Here is a 22107-nt window from a genome sequence, read left to right as displayed (position 1 = left end):
CAAATTATAACTACCCAGGGATGAAAGTTACTGGGTAGCTATTGTTAGGTCAGCGTCTCCATAGGAAATTCTGAACTAACTAAAATAAATTCTGATTGACTACAAAAATACTATTCCTTACCCTTTTAGAAGTATTCATTTGGAAAAATATATAAAAAAATACTGTTTTAAAAATGACCCTTTTATAACAATATCTTTATACATCCAAATAATTATAAAAATGGAAATGCCATCCAAAGAAAGGAAAATATTATGTTGATTCCTTTTAAAAGCTATATGACACAAAAACATGTAGACCCTTCATCCACACTGTACTAGCTTTACTTATACAAGGTAAGCTAAAGCAGGTGAATGTAAATCTGAGCATTTTTCTTCTGATTCACGTTAAAAGATGCACAGGTAGTGACAGCGTCATTTATCTATATGGATAAGGATCATGTTAGGGATGCACAAAGGGTCAGATTTATATACAAATTTGGGTACAACTGGGATAGAGATATCCTCGATTAAAAATAAAAATAAAACACAGCCTTTATGCCTCACTTAAGCAGACAGTAAAATAATCTATGGCGTAGCACAGGAATATTGGGATTACTGCATTAATTTATAACAACATAGAATAGCACTGGAGAGCGCAGCATAACAGAACAGGAGGGAGCAGAACAGAACATCATACCTTGCAAATGGCAGTTAAAATCTTTTGAAAATCCCCAGATGTTTCGGAAGCAATATCATTTGCTAATTCAGTTTTATATTCTGCAAAACAAGGAAAGAGAACAAAGGATACATTACCAAAAAGTTTCTATTTCTATACTTTAATTAATATTACTCTGTATTCAGGATGCATGTGGTAATCTCACAAGTACTGTTCAGCCCAAATAATGTGTTTAATGTAATGCTAGATTGGGCAAACATGTAAAGTGGTCTTGAAGTCTCTTAACAGCAAGCTCCCACTGTACCATACCATACCATACCATAAACGTATCAAGATTTAGGCGAAAGTACACGTCAAATACTGGAACAAAACATAATAAAACTATGGCCATATTTACAACAAAGTAACGCAGTGTGGTGCCGCAGGCTATTTGGCTGCGCCACGCTGTGTTACTTTTGAAGCAAAAGGATGTGTCATATTTCCAACAATATGACATTTTCCTGAGAGCTCCTCTGTGCTGGTGCACAATTGGCTGTCAGGCACTAAAGCAGATAACCTTGCACATGTTGAAAGGGTGCCTGTTTTGCAGGTATGGTTGTTTATGTGCAGGAAGAAACACATTTTTGCAGAAACGCAATCAATAGAGGAGTTTTCCTCTTTCTATGTGTGCTGCAGAAAAAGGAAAAACAAGGAGACATAAAAGTATTTCTCCTCATAGCATAGGATTGTGATGCATTCCCAGGGTTACGAAATGTTGCATGCAAAGTGCTGCGTGTAAAGGGGCCATTTTTACAAGGAGGGTGGCTTTACGTGTCCTTGTAACTATGGATCACCACACTGCGCTGCCAGCGCAACACAACAAGTGACGAACCGGCGGCGCAAGGGGCTTGTAAATATGCCTAGTTTTTAACACAGGGGCGCATATTTACAAGGAAATTGCGCCTTAGGAACATCACTTTTCATGACATTCTTGTGGCGCAATGCCCTGCTCCATATTTGCAAAGACATTAAGCCACTTTTTTTGCTTATCGCTGCTTTCTAAATACGGTACCCTTACACAGTGGTATCTGTGTGAAAGGGGCATGTAATGGGTGTTGCTGTGAGTGTTCGAGTGCAACACCCATTGCTTTTCGATGCTGCCCTAGATTTACAAGGATCTGTAAATCTGAGGCAGAGCCAAAAACTAATGCCCTGCAAGAGCAGGGGTTAGGATGTGAAACGGGGAGAAATACTTTCATTGAAAGAGCAAACCACTGTGAATGATTGTTAATGTGCGGGAAGGGATACCTTTCTGCACAAAAACATTCATTCCCTGCAACACAGGCACCCTTGCAATCTGGTGCAAGGGTGATTGCGTTGGTGCTAAGCAGATAATTTCTCCGCCAGCGCTAGGGAAAGCACAGGGGTGCACCGTATTGTTGTAAATATGGCTCATTGCTGCATTTTGGAAATGTTGGAGCGCTGTGCTGCCAAATTTAGTGCAGCTCCACTCTTCGACATTTCCTTGTACATATTTCCCGAGGTGAATAATGAAAGTAAGACCACCTCTTTGTTTAAGCTGTGCTTTAACTTTCCCGGATTAAAACATCATTTGGTCAATATGTTGCAGCCAATATGAATCAGGCATGTCCACTTATCCAGACATATGAGTAGTGCAAAACAAATATAATCTGAGGACCAATGAAAGTAATAGTACCAAAAGTGTGGCGATGGTGGTGAGCCAATTAACCTGCAGTTTACTAATCATCATAATAGAATACATAAATGCTGCAAGCAAAAAATAAATATTCACCTCCAAATGTGTTCCCTACCAGCATCTTATCCTTATAAAGCCGATTTAAAGAGGACTGATTATGCATCTTCTAAGTTATGTTTACATTTCCACACTGGGTTACTTCAGTATCAGAATGAATCTATCTATCCAAATAATACTGTAGCGTAGTCCACATTTTTCTAGGCTTGTTGCAGATGGATTGCAGCATCACGGAACAGTCAGCTGAATCCTTGCATTCCACTGCAACTTCGATCCATGCTTCAGTCTGGGGTAGAGGACACTTTAGACATATTAAAGTCATCCTGCAGTTTGCTAGCAATAGAAATCGAGCACTGAGCCAGCTAATGTATATTGTAAAAGCTATTACATATTCTACAGTCCAGAACAAAGGGTACCTCACAGGGGGACAGTGTCATCATGTGCAGCAGGGGACGTGGTTGCATCCAGCGGTGTAGCACTATGAAGCTGAACAATGGTTCTCAAAGTGTGGCAGCAACAATCCCAGATGGTGAATGGAAGAGCCAAGCTTCAATGCAAAGTACACATTTCATTCCAGCACCCTCCACTGAACTCGCTTAAGGGGAAGTGGCGAAACTCCAGAGGCCAGACAATCAGGATAATTACAAGTCACGTACGCCAATGCCGCCAAACAGAAACATATCATTTCATAGCAGGGATTGCAACATCCTTGCCAAAGTTGTGGTTGCACTCCTGGTTTAACCAGGGAGGCACAATGGAAGCAGTGTGTCTGCCGTGGCAGTGCAGCACCTCAGGAACCGACTAAGATTGGCTCGCCGCCCACACCAGTCCAGGCTGCCAAAGCTCACTAGGTGTGTCCACTTGCAACTCACCTCTGACTTTGGGCCTCCAGTGCAGCATTTCACTATGATTTCAGACACAAGAAGCACAGTGGGGGATTAGGCTGAAGATGGCTTACCACATTAATAAACATTTGCAGGATATGTTAGCAAAGGTGGGAGCACCAGGTTCAAGCAGTCTACTCGATAAGCAATAGTCTATCCCCCCACCCCAGTAATATCTTCTGGGTAAATGCAGCAGAGTACAGTGGACTGAGCCTCAGCAGTGGTTGTCCAAGGGCCCCAACCTTTGGTCAGGACTTGTGGCCTACTCATGGTTGGCTCCCTCTGCAAACCTTCAAACAACAGCAGATAGCCTCTGTTCAGTGATCAAGACAAAATATACTAACATTCATCAATCTGTTTGGCCTTTAAAATAGACAACTTCTCTTGTCTGGTGAAACTTATATTCTTTGTTTCCATCTTGAAATACAGAAATATAAGTCTTACTTGAACAAAGAATATAAGTTTTATCAGACAAGAGGAGTTGTCTGTTTTGGAGACCTAATGCATTAATGAATGTTACTATATTTCTTTGCTGAGATCATTTCAAATATTGTGAATTGACTTACCGAGTGGTTCTCCCATTCTGTATTGTTCACTTGTGATTGGGGTGTTTTGTTGGAACAGTAAACCCAGGGAGGATAGCACCGGCATTTAGGAACAACCTTGAGTGCAGTAACTTTTACCACAACTGTTTCTATCAAATTAATTTAGCCTCTATTCAGTATAGTTCTAGCATTTATTGATCTAAAGTTGGGTCGGAGAACCTTGTCTAGTTCTGAACATTTAAGCAGGAACCCAAACAAAGTTGAACATTTTGCGAATCATTGTGAAAGGTCACTTGCATACTGAGGGTGTAGACCCATACATAGGGTCCAAGAATATGCATTCATTAAGATTCATTATTAACTTTATCTACTTTCATAGGCCTACAGGTCACCATTTGCTTTGGCCTTTTCATACATCTATTCAGGACATAGGGGCTATGCCGCACATCCTGTGTGAGTGTGTGGGACAGAATATTTGTAGCTTCGGTGAGCCCAAGATTGCCTTTAGTCTTATGAACCCTGGTCTGGTTAAAATTGACAATGGGAGAAAAACGGACTCTGACAAATTAGATTAGTTTTTTTCTTTAATTTGGCATCAGAGGACAGTGTGTAGAATATATACATATTTGGGGGTAAAACAAAAATAAAGCATAACCTCATCCACATAGAAAGATCAACAAAGGTGTCCCCTGGGATCAGATTACATTTTTAGGGGGTTATTCATAGTAAACTAACTTTTTCTTCATTGCAGCCAACCCATGGTTTTAAACTCGGGTCCACTGATTCCACATGCCTAGTAATTAGGGCAGGAATTCTTCTACAGCCTGCAGACCTGTAGTAGAGTCTACTGACTTTTGTCATTTTAATGGGCAGTTGCAGCTGGTAGCATTTGCTGGTAACCAATTTCAAACAAAGGCAGCCATCCCTCAGTTAAGCAGAAATTGAATGCCAGGACAGTCACGTGTAACCTTTGTGACTAAGAAATGCACCAACCATGCAATAACATCTGAAGTCAAAGCATGAGATGGAGAACATGTGGAGCAGGTGGGTGAGATTGACTACTGAAGCAGAGGAGATGAAACTCTGCAAAGTGTTCCTGTAGAAGTGTTGAGCCTTGGAAAAATAGAAAACAGAGTTTGAACTGTATTAAATGGAGTACAAATCAAGATATGGTGCAGAGAACAAACCCCAACATTTGGGAATGAAAAAATGGAAGAACATTATAATGAACTACATTAAAAAAACTCAATAGATGGTCGTTGCCACAACAGTTGTAAAATTAAAGTAAAAATAACCCCCAAAAAAACAAAAACACAATATCCCTCCAAAAACACAATAAAAGGGTATTTTGGGAACTACTAACAATTATCAAATAAACAACTCTTTATATCTGAGGCCTTGCAAGGTTGGCGAAGGCTGCCCTTTGCAGCCATGTGTAGTGAGGTATGTCCTGTCCTGTGTTTTAATGAGCAGAGTTCTCCACCCGACTATAACGTCTCAGAAGTCTTTAAAATTACTATTTGTAAAATTAAACTTGCAGTTTGTGATTACCTTTCTGAAGCAGGCCCTGAGTATGTTTCATCTTATTTGATAGAAGTGCTTGGTGACAAAATCAAGAAACCAGATACACACTGTTAGGTTTTAGGTAGGAAGTGCAGAGCACATTATGTTGGACTTACTCAAGTTAGCAAATGTTGGAGCCCAACTCATTACACTTTTGTTCGGGTGACTAAAAATGGAAGATGGGTGGGAACAGCCTGTAGTTCGGGCTCATGTACTGAATTTGAATGAGAGAATAAATCAACAGTCAAACTTCTTCTTTTATTCGACTTTATCAAAGTGCCAGAAGATAGCAATAGGACTCAGAAGAAGTGAACTATTTAAAAGAAATGTATATTGTATTTTGACACAGTGTATCACTGTTTAATCGTACTATTGGATGTGTGCAACACTGAAGATGCAGCTTTTTTAATGTAAAAAACACTCATGTTACTAAAATATGATTGTTCATGTAATTTTAAAGAACTAAGTATAAAAATAAAAATGATTATAAAACAACATTTTGTAACTAGTTTCTGGCAAGGCAAATGTGCTTTCCATACCCACACAATATGTATTCCGACATTTCAGTGGTGTTGTATATCTTGGAACAATATGCAAATAGCTAAAGTATTGTGTATTTTTCATATGGGGCAAAGTGAACACAGACATATGACATAACTTGAATCCTAAGTGTAACTCCAGCGAGTGAGAAACATTCCTTACAATGTGATGTTGAGTTATCTCCTATTAGCAAGAGTATCAGTGGACTTTTTGATAATCAGTGACCATCCCTGAGGGTATGGGATTTTGCGAAGAATTCTACCATGCCGCAGCAGCACCCAATAGCAGATTGAAATGCTTAACAAAATAGTTGGCACATATATTTTGCTGGACTCAGCGTCTACAGCATGACAAATCCTGATATAACAGAATTTTTCTATCGTTCTTCTTCAGACCTGCCTATACATCCTATCTCTGTTAAGCCAGTCTGTTTAAAAATGGTGCTCGGAATGCCTTTTTTTCTGTAATTTTCTTTCAGAAAACATAACCCACAATGTTTCAGGGAAGAGCTGGGCTTGTCCATTACACCTACTCTTTCTCTCCTACTCTGCAATCCAGGTTGATATGAAAATTGTTGCCAGCACTTTTTGAATCCCCATCCAGAAATGAAATGTAGTTACTAATGTCCGCATTAGACGCTTGTCAACATAATAGACACTGTTTATTTTAACATTTTAAAGAATTATGATTTACAGCAACATTGCCTGTTTCACAATTTTATTAGCTAAAGGGTTTAATAACATTTCTTAAGTCTGTTTGATCTCTGAACAAATATTTTATCGAGAAGGGCTATTGACATGTGCTAACTTCATAAGTGAAGGGTTGAAAAGCATAACCTTTGTCCGATAAAAATATACCGCGGCACTACTGATTGACAGAAGTGCTGGATCACAAAACATTTTTCATAGGTGCTCTTTAATGTCCTTGGTGGTTAGCTAAGCTAGTCCTTGGTGCTAAGACCTTTTATTAACTTAGTGTAACAAGAACGTATATGCATATTGTAATGGTGTACTTTAATTTTTGTGTCTTATTTTTTTTTGACTATTTTATTGTGTCCTGTTATGTTTTAATTGTGTTATGTTACTTTGTGTGTTGCTGTGTTATGATCTGTTATTTTCTGTAGGTATTTCAACAAATGCAGCTACAGTTCTAGCCATAAACAGCAAATACTTTTAAAGTTCCTGTGGCAAGCAATCATTTAACAGTGTCTTAGGTGGTAAAATAGCACTGCTCAAGCTCTTCAACTGAAGACACCACTCGACCTAAACATTTGGCAGAGAATGTGTCTTAAATTAGTGTTTACAATGCTCACTGTAGGTGGCACAGCCCCCAATGTTTCTATATATGTCTACTCATGTTTATTTCCTTTTTCTCTTCCAGATACTTACTGGAATGGTTATGAAGAAGTACAGCCATTAGTTTGGAAACATTTATATTCTCAGGTAATGTTATTTAAATGTCCAAGGTATTCATTTGTAAAATCTACTTGGGTAATTCTCTAAAGATTGAACATTAATTTACCTTCCTTGTAGGCAGCAGTAATTTGTTTAATCTCTCTGTTGGTTTTAGGCACCAAGACTTCAATCAGAGTATTTTCATCTGTTCCTAAACCCTAAAGAAAATGACATGGTAAGACTCCATTTATCAGACATTTCATAAAACAATCTGTAAAACGAGTTAGTTAGAATGCCTGAATATAACTGCAGAACGAAGAGACAAAAGAACCGTAAGCTGCTATAGGTTCTCATACAAACTCAGGCAGAGCATGATCACCGGTGGTGATGCTTCTCTCCTCAAATGAAATTATACGAGATGCAGGAACATGTCAACCAGATTCCAGGGACTAAATTACACTATTGACATTGGGGTTCAGACACAAACAAAATGTGGTATAATTAAATGTGATTCCATGCACATTTTTCTCCCACTCATGGCAGGAGGAAAATGTGTGTAGGATTACGAACTACATGTGGTGATTTACCTGTCAAAAGGCGGATCCCACTTGTTATTCCACATTATAAGGCCGAAAAACATAGAATGGCTAATAATGACAGTGAAAATACTGTCATGTCAGGAATCAGTATTATTCATTCATTAGATGCAAAGGCATGATATCATAAAAGGTGATTTGAATAAGAATTGAGTTAACGGTAGATAAAAGCTCATAATCCATAGAAATCTAAATTCAAAACATGCTTGTATTAAGAAAATAAGGGCCAACACATGGAAATGATATACATCTCTCTCTTTCTCTCTCCGTTTCACAATATGAGTGCTTCCTTTATTTCTTTTCCTCACACATATGTATCCTAATCAATAAAGTTCCAGTGCCAACAATGATATGTTAATATTTAGCATAATTCATAATTTAAGGCTAACCATTGCTGTCCTTAATTGTTTGTTCTGTTAGACATAATGCTTCTCATACACTAGACAAAAGGTATCATAACACCTTTTTTTTTAGAAAGCACATATTTTCTCTTCAGCTCACTAAATGTTCATTTCTAAAGTGCGTAATTACTACGTTTGAAGGGATTCACTTTAGCATGTAGTTCCATTGATAACTCTTTTCTCCTTATAAATTAGTGACTTAGTGAACTATATATTCAGGTAATGATGCACCAGAATGTTGGGCTCCTAAGATTTCGACACTCCTGTTTGTGGAAGACACTGTGCTCAGCTATGGAACCTCCTCAGGGTTGCAAGTCTGCAGGACCGTTTTCTCTCATTTTGCACTGAAAGGGACTTGGAGCTGAACATCCAACAGACAAAAATCATATTCTTCACCCCCCTATCCTTTTTTGAGATGCAGTATCAGGGTCCAAAGTGGAGTCTTTGCATATCTGAGGGCTAAACTTACCAACAACCCTGCCTGGCCTTTGCAGCTTCAGAAGAGCGCAATAAAGCTTCAACTACAGGCTAGCGCAATTCTTACTATGTTAAACAAGACCAAGTATAAATCCCTCTCTCCAGCCCTAGAGATACATATACCAAGGCGTATCTGCCCTATATGGTGCAGAGCTATGGGGGCTAATAAAATGTAAATAATCTGACACTTATTGAAAATAAATTTGTAAGGGCACTGCTCAACCTAGCCCAAAGCACCCCACTCCTCCAGCAATTCATAGATACAGGCATTCTTTCTATTGCCTTAGTATGGAAAACTCAACCTTTGCTGAACTGATAGAGACTATGGTCCACTGATGGAATGTCCCCATACAGGTTTCTTCTTGCAGATCTAATGTGTCCAAAGGACTTGAGGAAGATTCCTTGGCTAAGTCATGTCAGGAAGTTGATTTGCAAGCTTGATTTAGGTGTTCTTTGGAACTCTCCCAACGTTGCTGCCTCTAACCCTAGTTCCATACTAAAAGACAGATTACGATCCTATCTATGGGATGAGGAAGTTAGAAAATGTAGTCAGGGTAGTTGTAAAGGCAGCTTTTGGATATCAAAGTAGTTCCTCTTTTTGCGCCTTCTGAGGACAAGATCAGGTGTCCTTTAGTAAAGCAGTTGCTCATATGTTGTAGATGTGGAATGCTACCCATCAGCAGTTTCTGCATACATTTGGGCCCCAAATATTGCAGTAGTACTTTATGTCCCACTTGTAATTCTGAGGAGGAAACTTTACACAACCTCTTCTTCTTTTGCAAAGCCTATGTCAACCCACGTAAGAAGTGGATCAACCCGATGTGTCTCTTGTAAGGCAAAAAGAGCTGAACTCGCTCTGTGAATAATGAAACCGGAAACTGACAAGAAGATTTATATCAGTGTTGCAAGGTTTTTGCTCTCTGCACGGACTCTTTGTAAGAAAGCCTATGCTGAAATCGAACTACAACACAGAATGATTATAATGTCTACTGAAGTACTAACATAGTAAAATGTTGCCTTACACCGTTCATAAACTATGATCCTGTAGGACGACGTGGGAATGTTTGTTGCTAGTGCTATTAATGGATTGCTGCTAAGTACCTGCACTTTAAGATCATTATGTCATTTCACCACTGATTTTTAATTTTTTTTACATGGGAATGACCTTTAATACATTGATGAACTATCTTTTAATGGACATATAATTCGCTTCATTTAAATGGTATTTCAGCTTTGCTAACTGAATTTTAGTAGGTATATATTTTCACGTGGGTGTGTTTATAATTATGATGTATGTGATTTTTGAAGATTTTCGAATCCGAAATAAACTTTCTGATGATGGGACAACTATATGAAGAAGCACTCGACTGTATTTCTTTACCTTCATGGCATTCCTAAGCTCTTGAGCATCAAACTGCGCTGGTGTTTTTAACAATGCCAGGGCAAGTGCTTCCAAACTGCCGCAGAGGGCGTGCTTCAGAGAATCTTCCAGAACCTGCAGAGAAAGAATATTACAGTTACAACAAGAACCTAAATCTTTAACGCGGAACCCTTCAACCCCTCGAGCGTGGTGGGAAAATGTAGGTGAGGGAGGTATCGCTTAATATTTATTACCTAGGATCATAACTCAGCCAGGGTTACCAATCCACACTTTCCACGAGAAGCCATATTCTAGGTTTTACACATTTTAGTTTTGATCTGTGTTGGTCTAATAAATTCAATGGAAATGAGCAAACAATATAATCTATTGTGCATTATCCTAAAAAGGGTCTCACCCTTGACTATCTAGGCTATTGGCAGCTCATGTCACCAGCAGAGGAGGGTCCACTCTGCCAATCAATGAGGCCGTAAAATGGTTTTACAGGCACAAAGTTTATTTACATTCAATTTGGCAACAGACTTATCAGGCAAATATTAGTTATGATTGTCAGCATTTTAAATTCACGGAATATTCTCTTTTTTGTGAGAATTATTTCACGTAGTCTTCTATCCAGCCAGATCTATGCCCTTGACATCACACAATATAAACACGCAGTGGCAACTTAGCTGGTAAGGTTTCAGATTGCTGTGTGTGACATTTACATAATTTCAGTGTAATTATGAGTGACACTTCAACAACTATGCGTGACACTTTCTCACGTGCAAAATCAAGCAATGAGGACAAGGTAAATATATAAATATCACTAATTAGACCCATGTGAGCAACAAGAAACTCTAAGAAGCTCTATGTTGCGTTGTAAAGGTTGCTCACCTCGGAAAAGCATATCAACTTTGCTTGCTGAGCTGAGCCACTTGTTCGTAAATGTGGCCCTCTAGGTCTCAAAAATCTAGATCATAATTGCATGAGGTATGCAGTTTCTTGATACTAGAAAAGGTAAGTGTTGAATTATTGCATACAGCTAACTGATACATTGAGACATCTCCGCATTTCATGAATTGAAAGTAATTACGTCATGATCATTGAAATATTTTATTAACATTTCAGTCACTTTCTCTTTCCAGTCTAATGACTTTTTAGAGAAAATTAACTGCACCATTGCCTGCTTTATTTCGGAATACACAAAAAGAAGAGCAAAAAAACACATTTAGTAACCACTAACTGGAGAAAGATGATTATCCTCGAAAATTGAGTCTGTATTACTGGCAAGCTTTGAATGAAACGCTTTTGCTCTTTACTCAAAACAATCACCATATGTACCCCCCCATTTTCATTTTTCTATAAAACATGGTGCTGGAAAGTGTTTAAGTTTGGGGGGTGTAATTATCTTCAAAAGTATGTAATTCCATACTTAGGCTGCATTCATTGTAAAATGTGGTGAGGTAGGACACGTTCAACTTTCAGATCGTCAAATAATATCCATCCCTTAGGATCAGTTTTTCAAATATTTACAGATAAGAAATTCACCTCTGCCTCAATCGTATACGTAAAGGAGTAGCCTTTACTTAATTTAATTTTGAGCACAGACTCCTTAAATTTCCTAATTTCACTTATTTATTCTCAGTCTGATGTTTCAACATCATAGATATCAAAATGTAGAATCTGAATATCATAATCTATCTTTGTAAATACATCATTTCAAGAGTTACAATCTGATTTTACTCTGATGAGACTAAAAACCCTGCAATGCCAAACATACTATGATTTTTATTTGAGCTCGGCTAAGATCACCAAATGACATAAGAAAGACAAGGGCAAAAACTAAATATCTTTCACCTACTCCTAATCTGATATCTATGTTTGCTATGGGTCAGTCCAAATCGATTTTTTTGTCTGAAATTTTTAGGAAATTTAGTGAAATGCTACTTAAGGAAGTTAACCCTACTGCCTAACTATTTTTTTTAGACAAAAAACTAATTTGTGGTATTTTATGCTATGGTTACAATCCAATTCTTAATAGTAAATATTGCAACTTGGTGGGGAGAAATTATGGTGCATGTTTTCTTGAATGCAAATTCGCTAAATCTCTCTGAAGTTTTACAATAGCTTGGCAGAAATGGGTGAATTGAAAGAATTATGGATAAATAAACAAACCTATATGTATTTCATACCAAATTAAGATTATTTTTTTTAGAAGACATTTTGTTTCTTCTTATTTACTTTAGGATGTTTCTGGCATATGCTTGTAGCTAAATCTAAAAAACAATGTGCCCCTTTAGGATGGTGGGCGTACTTTAGTCCACCTGCCGCCATGAAAAGGCCTTCTGAACCAGACATCATAATATGGTGCCGGTGCCTTCTAGGCACCTCCACCATACTATGCCCCAGCTCCACCCGGTCGGCAATCGGAATGATTGCCGTCCGGCAGATAATCGGTGGACGGACTTTCCATCTGCTGTGGTACCCTGGCCATGGTAATATGACCGTGGTAAATTTGGTTGTGATGGCGGGTGGATTGCCACTGCCGGCAGGGTGGTGGCGATCCGCCCGCCATCATAATCACCCCCTTAGTTCTATAAATTCTCCTGTCAAGATGCAAGTACTCATGTAACTTATGTGATACATGAATACACATGCCTATAATCCACAGTAAATGGCTTGTGGCACCTTAACCTAATTGGATACTGAAAACTGGCAGAAAATGGACTGATACACATTGTTTGCAAATCTCATTTTCACTAGCATTCTTCTTTATTGCTGCTCTATGTACCAATATCTTTCTTCTGCCTGCTCCTTTTTTCAATTTAAGTGTATTTCTCATTGTATATAAAGTGGAGATAAGGCGTGAGCCATACACATGGACTGCAATTGTAAAGTTGGAAACGATCAATAAAAGTTCCAAGCTGTTGCACCATGACAGCAAAAATGTGGATTTTATTACAGACATGAAGGTTAATTTTGTTTATTTTTCTTCTTTAATACAGATTTCAGAGCCGCATGACTTGGCGGATTAAACAATTATAATCAGCCAGTTAGAACTTTAGTTTTCCAAAAATGAAAACTCCAGATATTTTCATTACAGGCTCCTTCTCACTTGCAACACAAGGAAGGTTAAGTCTGAACCTGAGGAACATGTATTGTTGGGCCATTGTCCAAATTAGTCAATGGGCGAATCACTGAACAAAAAAAATATATACACTCGGTTGTTATGAAAATAGAGTCTTAAAGGGGTCAATACAAAGAGCTAGTGACTCATAAAAACTAAAAGCAGCAAATGAGAAATAGAATCCTGAATGAAAAATGGGGCGTGGACCAGTCAGTCAAAATGATCCCATTCCAGATTATAACTACAGTTACAGGTCAGTGAAAGGAGCATTTTTCCTGCAGCTGGCAGCGCCCCTCAAGTGTCCCATGGTCCCTATAAGCAGTTTAAAAAATTGTCCCATCTATATTATTAAATCCTGGCTGCCTTGACCACAGCAACACTCAGTATCTTCATACATGGATTCAACCCACTTATCCTTCTCCTGACCCCTATTCAAGCACTTTCATATGTCTCGTCACCCACCCCATTCCTGTTTGCTTCTGCGTCTCACTTGAGTTTGTTCTCCTCATGCTGACATGTGCATCTCTTTTGCCTTACCTTTACGCTTCTCCTCATGATTTAGGGAACTGCTAAGATTTAAGAGTACTATTTCCTTTGGAACAGGCTAAAGGAGAATGGGACCTCAGGGGGAGCGGCGCGAGCTGTCTCACCCTAGGGATGTTCGCGCACATGGAGAGGACCATGCGGAGATTGGCTGTGGGAGTGTCAGGTGCGCGCGCTGAGAATTCGTTGGTGCGTAGGCAGGGATGTTAGGAGCGCGAGCGAGGCTGAGGCGGCAGTGTGCGTTTTTCTCACTAGATTGAGGTGGCGTTTTTCATCTATTTGAAAGAGACTCTCGATTTTAATAATTTTGGCACAATGAATATGAGTGCAGAGCTTGTGGAGGCCCTGCGCATTATACAACAGGAGGGGAGAGAGGAAATGCTGATGCCTGAGGCACCTCAAAAGATGCTTCCTCCTGCACGGCCACTACAGCGTAAGGCAGTGAAAGGAGTGCAGTCAGCGGTGGAGGCATGCAGGAAGACACCGATGAAGAGAGGAGCTAGGAGGCTGCGCTCTTGGAGTACCAGCGCTGCGAGGGTATCCGCAGCTCATGCAGTTTCGGAGGACGTGGCTTTCTGCAGGGGCCTTTCCCTTCCACCAAAGGAGGCGGTGAGTCAAGGGGATGCCCTAAGCAATTTTAATGATGCCAGTGTCCTGGGCAATGTTATGCAGGTCGGGGCTCCCCGTGAGGTGAAGGCTGCCGCCACCAAGAGAAAAGGGAAAGAGAAAGTTGCAAGGAAACAGTTGGACAGCCAAAGAGGGTTGGGGACTGTAGTGATTTCAGCATTGTCTCCAGACATATGCAGTCAGGAGGTAGGGGACCACCCACTTCAACAAAATGTCTTAAGCGCCAGTGGGCAGAATGTGCTGGTGGGGAGGCAAGAAGCTTTGTTGGTTTCTTATTCCAGTGACAGTGAAGAGGGGGAAGAGTTTGCGGCGCAAGCTACAAAAGAGGTTGCAATTTTTAAGGCTCAGAGCAATGTGGCGCACGACAGAGACTGGTTTGGGGGTAATGGACATTCAGGGGACTTTGAACGGCCATTGGCAAAGCGCGGGAGGCCTCGTATTCAGGCAAAGACTTCCAGAGACCAGGCGAATTATGGTCCCAGAGTCATGGAGATGGATTTGGGCGGGGACTGTGATGACGAATGAGAGGATGGGGCCCTGTTTGATGAAATTGGGCACACAGTGGCTTCAGGTGTTTCATTAAAAAGATGGGACAGAGAATATTTATTCCCACACGCCCGCCCACCACCTGGTTCCCGGCAGGAAGTAAGTTACCCCCAGCCAAAGAACTTGGAGGGACAGTGGGTTTGGTTGGAGCACGCGAGCGCAGCGGTGGATGAAGTAGCAGATTGGAGAGCTCACAATACACGTTCCAATTCTCTACAGGGTTCTTGCGACCTTTCTGACAACGTCATGAGTGTTACTCCTAACGTAACATCAGGTAAAGCCATTCTTCCCACTGTTACAGTGACAGTGGAGGATCATCCTTATACTTATTGTGACTGATCTAGAGCAGATTTTGTGCGGGTGAGCAGACCTCAAGAGCGGAGGGCTGTTTCTACTTGGAAAACCTTTGATGGCGGGGTTGGGGACGGGGCATGTCCCAGCACAAGTGCTACACCGCAGAGTGGTTTTGAGGGTGTTGGCGAGCAATGTAGGATGCATTTAGGGGACAATGAAGGTTTTAATAACAAAACGGTTTCTGAAAAGCCAACAGGTATGGTATATAAAAAATGGGGCACTAAAGGGGGGGCAACGAAAAAGTCTGTTTTATCTTTTCAGATGTCAAGTGCGGACTCATCTCATACAGAGCAAACGCCAAGAGATTATCAGGAGCGGATGTCTCAGACGGAGTTTCAGAAGAGAGCAGAGCAGTTACCTATGGTAAGCCCCATTGGTGGGCAGTTTGGGAGGATGTACATGAAAAAGGGGAAGCGGGGAGATTACAACCGGGATCATTAAAAGTTGTTGACATTGGGGGTAGGAAATGTGGGTTGTCTGACCGCTTAGTACCACCTGGGACACTAACACCGGTTAGCACAGTGGGAGTTGAGGGGTTGGAGAATAGGCAATCTAGTTTATCTGATGAGTTGTCCAAAGATGAGGGGTCTGTGGGAACTGTGTCTATTAATATGTTATGTTATGTTAAAACGGGTCTTTTATAGCGCACGGCTACTCCATGGAGTGTCCCGGCGCTTTGACAAAAACCCGAAAAAAGAGACCAGGGCAAATGCAGGGCAAGAAACAAAGGGAATTACTGGGTAAAAAGCCATGTCTTAAGCAATATTAAGAGAAGGCTTCCTTACATGGGTCTAGCAATGCCGTTGGGAACCCATTTAGCTGACAAAACCAAACAGAAAATATGGAATCACGAGTTTGTTGACGTGTTCAAATTATTACACAGAGATATCCAGGCTAAAGAAGGGTCAAAGGAAGAGGAATGGGAGTTAGCGCGGCGTCCCATGGTGCCTCGTACCATAGAAAATTGGACTTCGGCTTTTCTGATATATGCGAATATTTATTGTGAAAAATATCCCGAGAGGTCAGTAGCTCTTTATAAGTACATTGATATAGTCAGAAAAGCACAAATGCATTTTGGGGGATATTCGTGGTTAAACTACGATGAAGAATTTAGAGCAAGGATTAGTTTATGCGCAGAGAAGCCATGTGGGATGTAGACTCAGAGCTTTGGCTACAATGGATGTCCACGTCCCACCCACCTGCAACGACACACACAGCAAGTGGGCTGCCAATCACTTACCGGCCCTTTCTGTGGCGTCCCGCCCAAACAGGGGCGGGTGGTTGGGGAAGGGGGCAAAATTCAGGGACAGGAGCCTCTTGGAATTTTAATAGAGGACTGTGCAGTAGACAAATATGTCTTTTCAAACATGAATGCTCCCAATGTGGAGGGCAACATCCACTCACGCATTGTGGTTCCCCAATTGGAGGTTTTGGCGGGCAAAGATTTAGTGAGCAGAGCAGTGGTGCATATAGGGGGAGGGGCGCCCCTTTCCATGCTTTCCCAAAAGGCACCTACAACAGTTAATCTGACAAATCTAAGGCCTTGGTTAGAAATTTACCCAGATACTGAGGCAGCAGCTAGACTATTCTGGGGGTTCAAAAATTGTTCTAAACTGGGATATCAAGGCCCCCGTCAGCGTAGGTGGGCTGATAATTTGCGTTCTGCAAAAGAGTTGCCAGAGGTGGTGCAGCACAAGTTGGATGCTGAAATAAAGGCGGGCAGGATAGCGGTACCTTTTCAACAGTGTCCCCTAGAGCATTTAATGGTGTCCCTGCTGGGTGTGATTCCTAAAAACGTTGCAGGAGAGTATAGGATGATACAGCATCTGTCCTGGCCAGAAGGCCGCTCTGTCAATGATTTCATCTCAACGACAGATACTTAGGTTTCGTACACCACAGTAGACAAGGCTATTCAAATGGTGACACAGATGGGTAGGGGGGCGGAGCTGGCAAAATGTGACATCCAATCAGCTTTCAGATTACTGCCCATACACCCTTCAAATTTTGAATTACTTGGGATGTTCTTTCAGGGTCACTTTTATGTGGATAGAGTTTTACCAATGGGCTGTGTGGCATCGTGTGCTCTGTTTGAAACATTTAGTACTTTTATTCAGTGGATATTTTCACAAGTGTGTGACAAAGGTGCCAGCTGTCATTATTTGGACGACTTCTTATTCATGGGTCAGGCTCAGTCAGGTCATTGCATTGCAGCCCTTAATAAATTTCAGGAATTTACCAAGTTTTTAGGGGTCCCTTTGGCTCCAGATAAGACAGAATGGCCCGGTACAATACTGACTTTCTTAGGTATAGAGATTGATACACTGGAAATGACAGCGCGCCTCCCAGCTAATAAGTTGCAGGAAATTCGATCATTTTTACTGTTTGTGCTTGACAAAAAGAAAATTGAGTTGAGGCAAGTGCAGCACCTTTTAGGATACTTAAATTTCCCTTGCAGAGTGGTCAGAGCAGGAAGGACCTTTTGTAGGCATTTGGGTATGGCGCTATCAGGAGCTTCTCTTCCACATCATAGAATCCACATTTGTAGGGCCATTAAGGAGGATTTGAGAGTTTGGTTGTGCTTCCTTGACAGTTTCAATGGAGTACCTTTGCAATTTGTGGATGATGACTTTGTTTGGCGGATTCAGATTTATTCCGATGCTGCAGGATCAAGTGGTTTTGGTTTGTTCTGGGAAGGAAGATGGTGCGCGGAAAGTTGGCCTGAGCATTGGATGAAACAGGGACCAAGTATTGCTTTTCTGAAGTTGTTCCCTTTGGTTGGTGCCTTGTTGGTATGGGGCCACGAATTTCGGAACAGATCTGTCTTGTTCCATGTGGATAATATGGCAGTGGTGAACCTAGTGAACAACCAAAAGGCTAAGGATTTGAAGGTACTGCAGTTGCTTAGAATGTTCATGCGTCTAAGTCTCAAGTTTAATATGGTTTTCAAGGCTATGCATGTCCCAGGGGTCAACAATTCCATTGCTGATGCACTTTCTCGTTCTCATTGGCAGAAGTGTCGGGCATTGGCGCCAGGGGCGGACGTCAGCAAAACGATGGTACCACACACCATTTGGGCTTTAGGGGATTGAGGATCGTCCAGCTAGTCGAGCATTTATTTCTTTTATTTATTTATTGCATTTGTAGCGCACATCAGCTACCCACAAAGGGCTTCCCAGCGCGAAAACATTGAGCAATGTAAGCATGGATAGGAGGGCAGTGTTGCTACATGTTGAATAACAGGGTTTTTAAGGTTTTACGAAAGCTCATATAATTCACCTCGTTATGTACTGTAAAAGGCAGGGAATTCCATAGCGAGGGCCCCAGGTAGGAAAAGGACCTGCCACCCATACGTGTGAGCTTGATCTTAGGGATGACAAACTTTTTAGATGTGGAGGAGCGGAGGGTGCGGGCAGGGTGGTAAAGGTGGACAAGCGATTGAAGGTATTTAGGGGCCGTTCCTGCATGGATTTTGTGCATGAAACAAAGTGTTTTAGATTTGATTCGGCAATCAACCCTCAGCGAATGGAGATCCCGAAGATAATGGGTAGTTGGAGTGGATCTTGGAATTTTGCATAGTAGCCTAGCAGCTGAATTTTGAATGACCTGTAATTTGCGAATTGATGCTTTATTTGTGCCCAAATAGAGCACATTGCCATAGTCAAGGCTGGAAGTAATTAAGGCATTGACTACTGTATTCTTAGTAGAATCAGGCAACATCCAGCAGATCTTTTTTAGCCATTTAAGGATGTCAAAATACGTGGCCGAGGTTTTTACCACCTCCTGGTGCAAATTGAAGGAGTCATCGATGATGATACCAAGATTGCGTGCTTGTGAGACTGGGGTGGGAAGAGTGCCCATTTCTAGGGGCCAATGGTTAGGGCCCCACAAAAGCTTATTTTTACCAAAGATGAGGACCTCGGTTTTTTCTCCGTTTAATTTGAGAAAGTTGTCTTGCATCCATCCTGCTATTTTAATAAGACCTTCCGTAAGTGTGGAGGAGGTGGTAGTGTTCTCAGAGGAAAGGGAAAAAATCAATTGAGAATCATCTGCATATGAGTACATCAATAGCCCGGCGTCTTCCACCACCTTAGCCAAAGGGCTCATATACAGGTTAAACAGTAGAGGACTAAGTATAGAGCCTTGTGGGACACCATGTTTAAAGACATAGGTGTCAAAGCAGGCTGAATGGGAGAAGACTTGGAAGGTGCGATCCGTTAAAAAAGAGATGAGCCATTGAGTGCAGAGTCATGAATGCCTAAGGAGCTGAGTGTTTTAATTAATACAGTATGTGATACCGTATCAAAAGAGGCACTTAAGTCCAGCAGTATGAGGGCCACGGTCTCACCCCTATCCAGTTGGCAACGGATGTTCTCTGTGACTCCTAGCAAGGTGGTTTCTGTCGAGAAACCGGCTCTGAAGCCAGATTGACCAGTAGGTAAAAGATCTTGAGAAGCAACAAATTCAGTGAGAGTTTGATGTACATGTTTTTCCAAAATCTTGGAAAATGCAGGAAGCAGGGAAATGGGCCGAAAATTAGAAGGTTGATCAGGGTCAGTTCCAGCCTTTTTTAGCAGAAGGTGGATCATTGCGTGCTTCCAGATAGGACAGTATCCTCACGAAGGGAGGTATTGAGAAGGTCCATAATAGTGTTCAAGGAGGAGGGATCAAGTTTTTTCAATATTGCACAAGGAAGGGGATCCTTGGGAGATCCTGATTTTATAGTATTGAGTAGTTTGGTTAGAGTCTCGATAGTGAGCCTGGGCCAACTAACCAGAGTACTTCTAGAGTGTTGAGGGGCAGGCCTGTCAGAATAGTTGGTGCAGTTATGCATAGTAGGGCACAGTGGAATTTCTTCCATAGGGGGGCCATTAATTTGGGCAGTAGCAATATTTTGATAGATTTTGTCCACTTTATGTATGAAGAAAGTAGCCAATGTATCACATTGTTGTTTGTTTAACTCAGGAGGCATGGCTAATGTTTTAGATCCCGCTAGTTCTTTTACCATTTTAAATAGGGTTTTGGATTGATTTAGAGCTTCTGAGATGGTAGAGCACACATGGTCAGCTGGCGCTTTATTGCAAAGGGAATGGTATTTAGCTAATTTACTTTTATAGATTGTTTTAGCTTCCAAAGAGTAATTTTTTCTCCATTTGCGCTCAAAAGTTTTACATTCCGATTTTTCTTTTTGCAGAAGTTCCATAAACCATGGGGCCGGAGGTCGAAGGCCCTTACGTTTTAGTTTAGTTAGAGGTAGGCAAGTGTCAATTGCCGTCAGAAGCCAGTTCTGCACTGCTGTGGATAGGGAATATATTGATTGTTTTGTACAAGGAGGGTGGGAGTTTAGGAATGAGTTGAGTGTTTCTATATCTAATTTTTTCCAGTTCCTTATTAGTGAGGATTTGTTGGAAGGAGCTTTAGAGTCATACATAGCCACTTGAAATGAGAATTTAATCAGATAGTGGTCAGACCAGCAGATTGGCAATGCGGGAAGAACATTAATTCCTTTTAAGTTAGAGAAAATAGGGTCAAGAAGGTGACCAGCCATATGAGTGGATCCTGAATTAAGTAGGCTTATATTAAGGGAAGCTAAGTCTGAGACAAGCTCAGAAGTAATTGTAGAGGTTTGATTATTTAAATGTACGTTGACATCACCAATAAGGGAGAAATTAGCAGCCTTCATCACAAAAGGGCTTAGAATATCCAGGAGGGCAATTGCCCATGCTGAAACCGAGCCAGGTGGGCGATATACAAGTGTGCCGGAAAACGTAAAGTTAGGGGTGAGGGCAAGCTTAAATATTGCAGCTTCACAGTTGGGAATGGGCAGGTGAGTGAAGTCACAAGTGTACTCTTTTTTAAAGAGAATAGCAATCCCACCTCCTATCTGATTGGTACGATCAACTCTTACTATTGTGTAATAGTCAGGCAACGCCACTGCAATGTCAGGAACTGAGCATTCCATAGTACCTTCGACTAGGAGAAGTTATCTACAAGCATGGGAAGAATTTTTGACTTATAAGAATTGTTTGCATGAGACAGTTTCCACAGGGACATGTGGTGCATTTATTTGTGACTTTGTTCTAATGTTAATAGATAAAGGTTTATCCCACACCACTATAGCGGGAAAATTATCAGGTGTGTCATTTTATGGCCAATTGTTATGGGGTTTCGATCCAGTTGACAACAGTTTATTTGGGAAAATGTTGAAAGGGCTGAATAGGGAAAAAGTTAGGCCCAAGCAGCTCCGTGCTCCTATTACGTTTGAGTTACTACAACAAATTCTGGAGCAGCTTTCGGTCTGCTGTTATAATGTTTGGGAATGGGAACGTTTCCAACTTGGAATGATTTGGATGTTTTTTGGCGCATTCAGGGTATCGGAAGTACTGGGTTTGGGTGGGGACAAGGGTTTGTGCAGTGATGAGGTTTCAGTAGTGGGACCCAAATTAGGTATCTGGCTTAAAAAATCAAAAAACGATCAGCTGGGCAGGTGCGTATGGGTTTTTCTCAATGGCAGCGGTGTATCGCAATGCTGCCCAGTTCAAGAATGGGTACGGTTTTCTTCTTCAGGTGCATTTCAGCAGGGCCCTATTTTCACTCACATGGATGGTAACAAAATAACGAGTGCTCATCTCTTGGCTGATCTGCGAAAAGCTCTAATGCTAGTTGGTCAAGACCCAAAAGATTTCGCCACGCATTCGTTTCGAATTGGGGCAGCTACGGAAGCATCAAGATTGGGGCTGGGTTTGGA

General features: G+C 41.2%; 1 protein-coding gene across 2 annotated transcripts in view; it reads right to left on the bottom strand.

Moving 5' to 3' along the window:
• Window positions 1–22107, bottom strand: part of LOC144818407 (annexin A1-like) — a 206965-nt gene that overhangs the window by 127273 nt on the left and 57585 nt on the right. For both annotated transcript variants that reach the window (XM_078675780.1, XM_078675781.1), the window contains exons 5-7: window positions 10190–10303; window positions 7462–7552; window positions 677–756 (exon numbers count right to left, since the gene is read on the bottom strand). In XM_078675780.1, the coding sequence (XP_078531906.1) occupies window positions 677–756; window positions 7462–7552; window positions 10190–10303 (285 nt within the window). The remainder of the gene's footprint in view (window positions 1–676; window positions 757–7461; window positions 7553–10189; window positions 10304–22107) is intronic.

This window comes from Lissotriton helveticus, chromosome 2_1 (genome assembly GCF_964261635.1).
Source record: "Lissotriton helveticus chromosome 2_1, aLisHel1.1, whole genome shotgun sequence".
NCBI lineage: Eukaryota > Metazoa > Chordata > Amphibia > Caudata > Salamandridae > Lissotriton > Lissotriton helveticus.
Note: the sequence above shows the minus strand (reverse complement) of the source record. Positions and strands in the feature narration are given on the sequence as shown.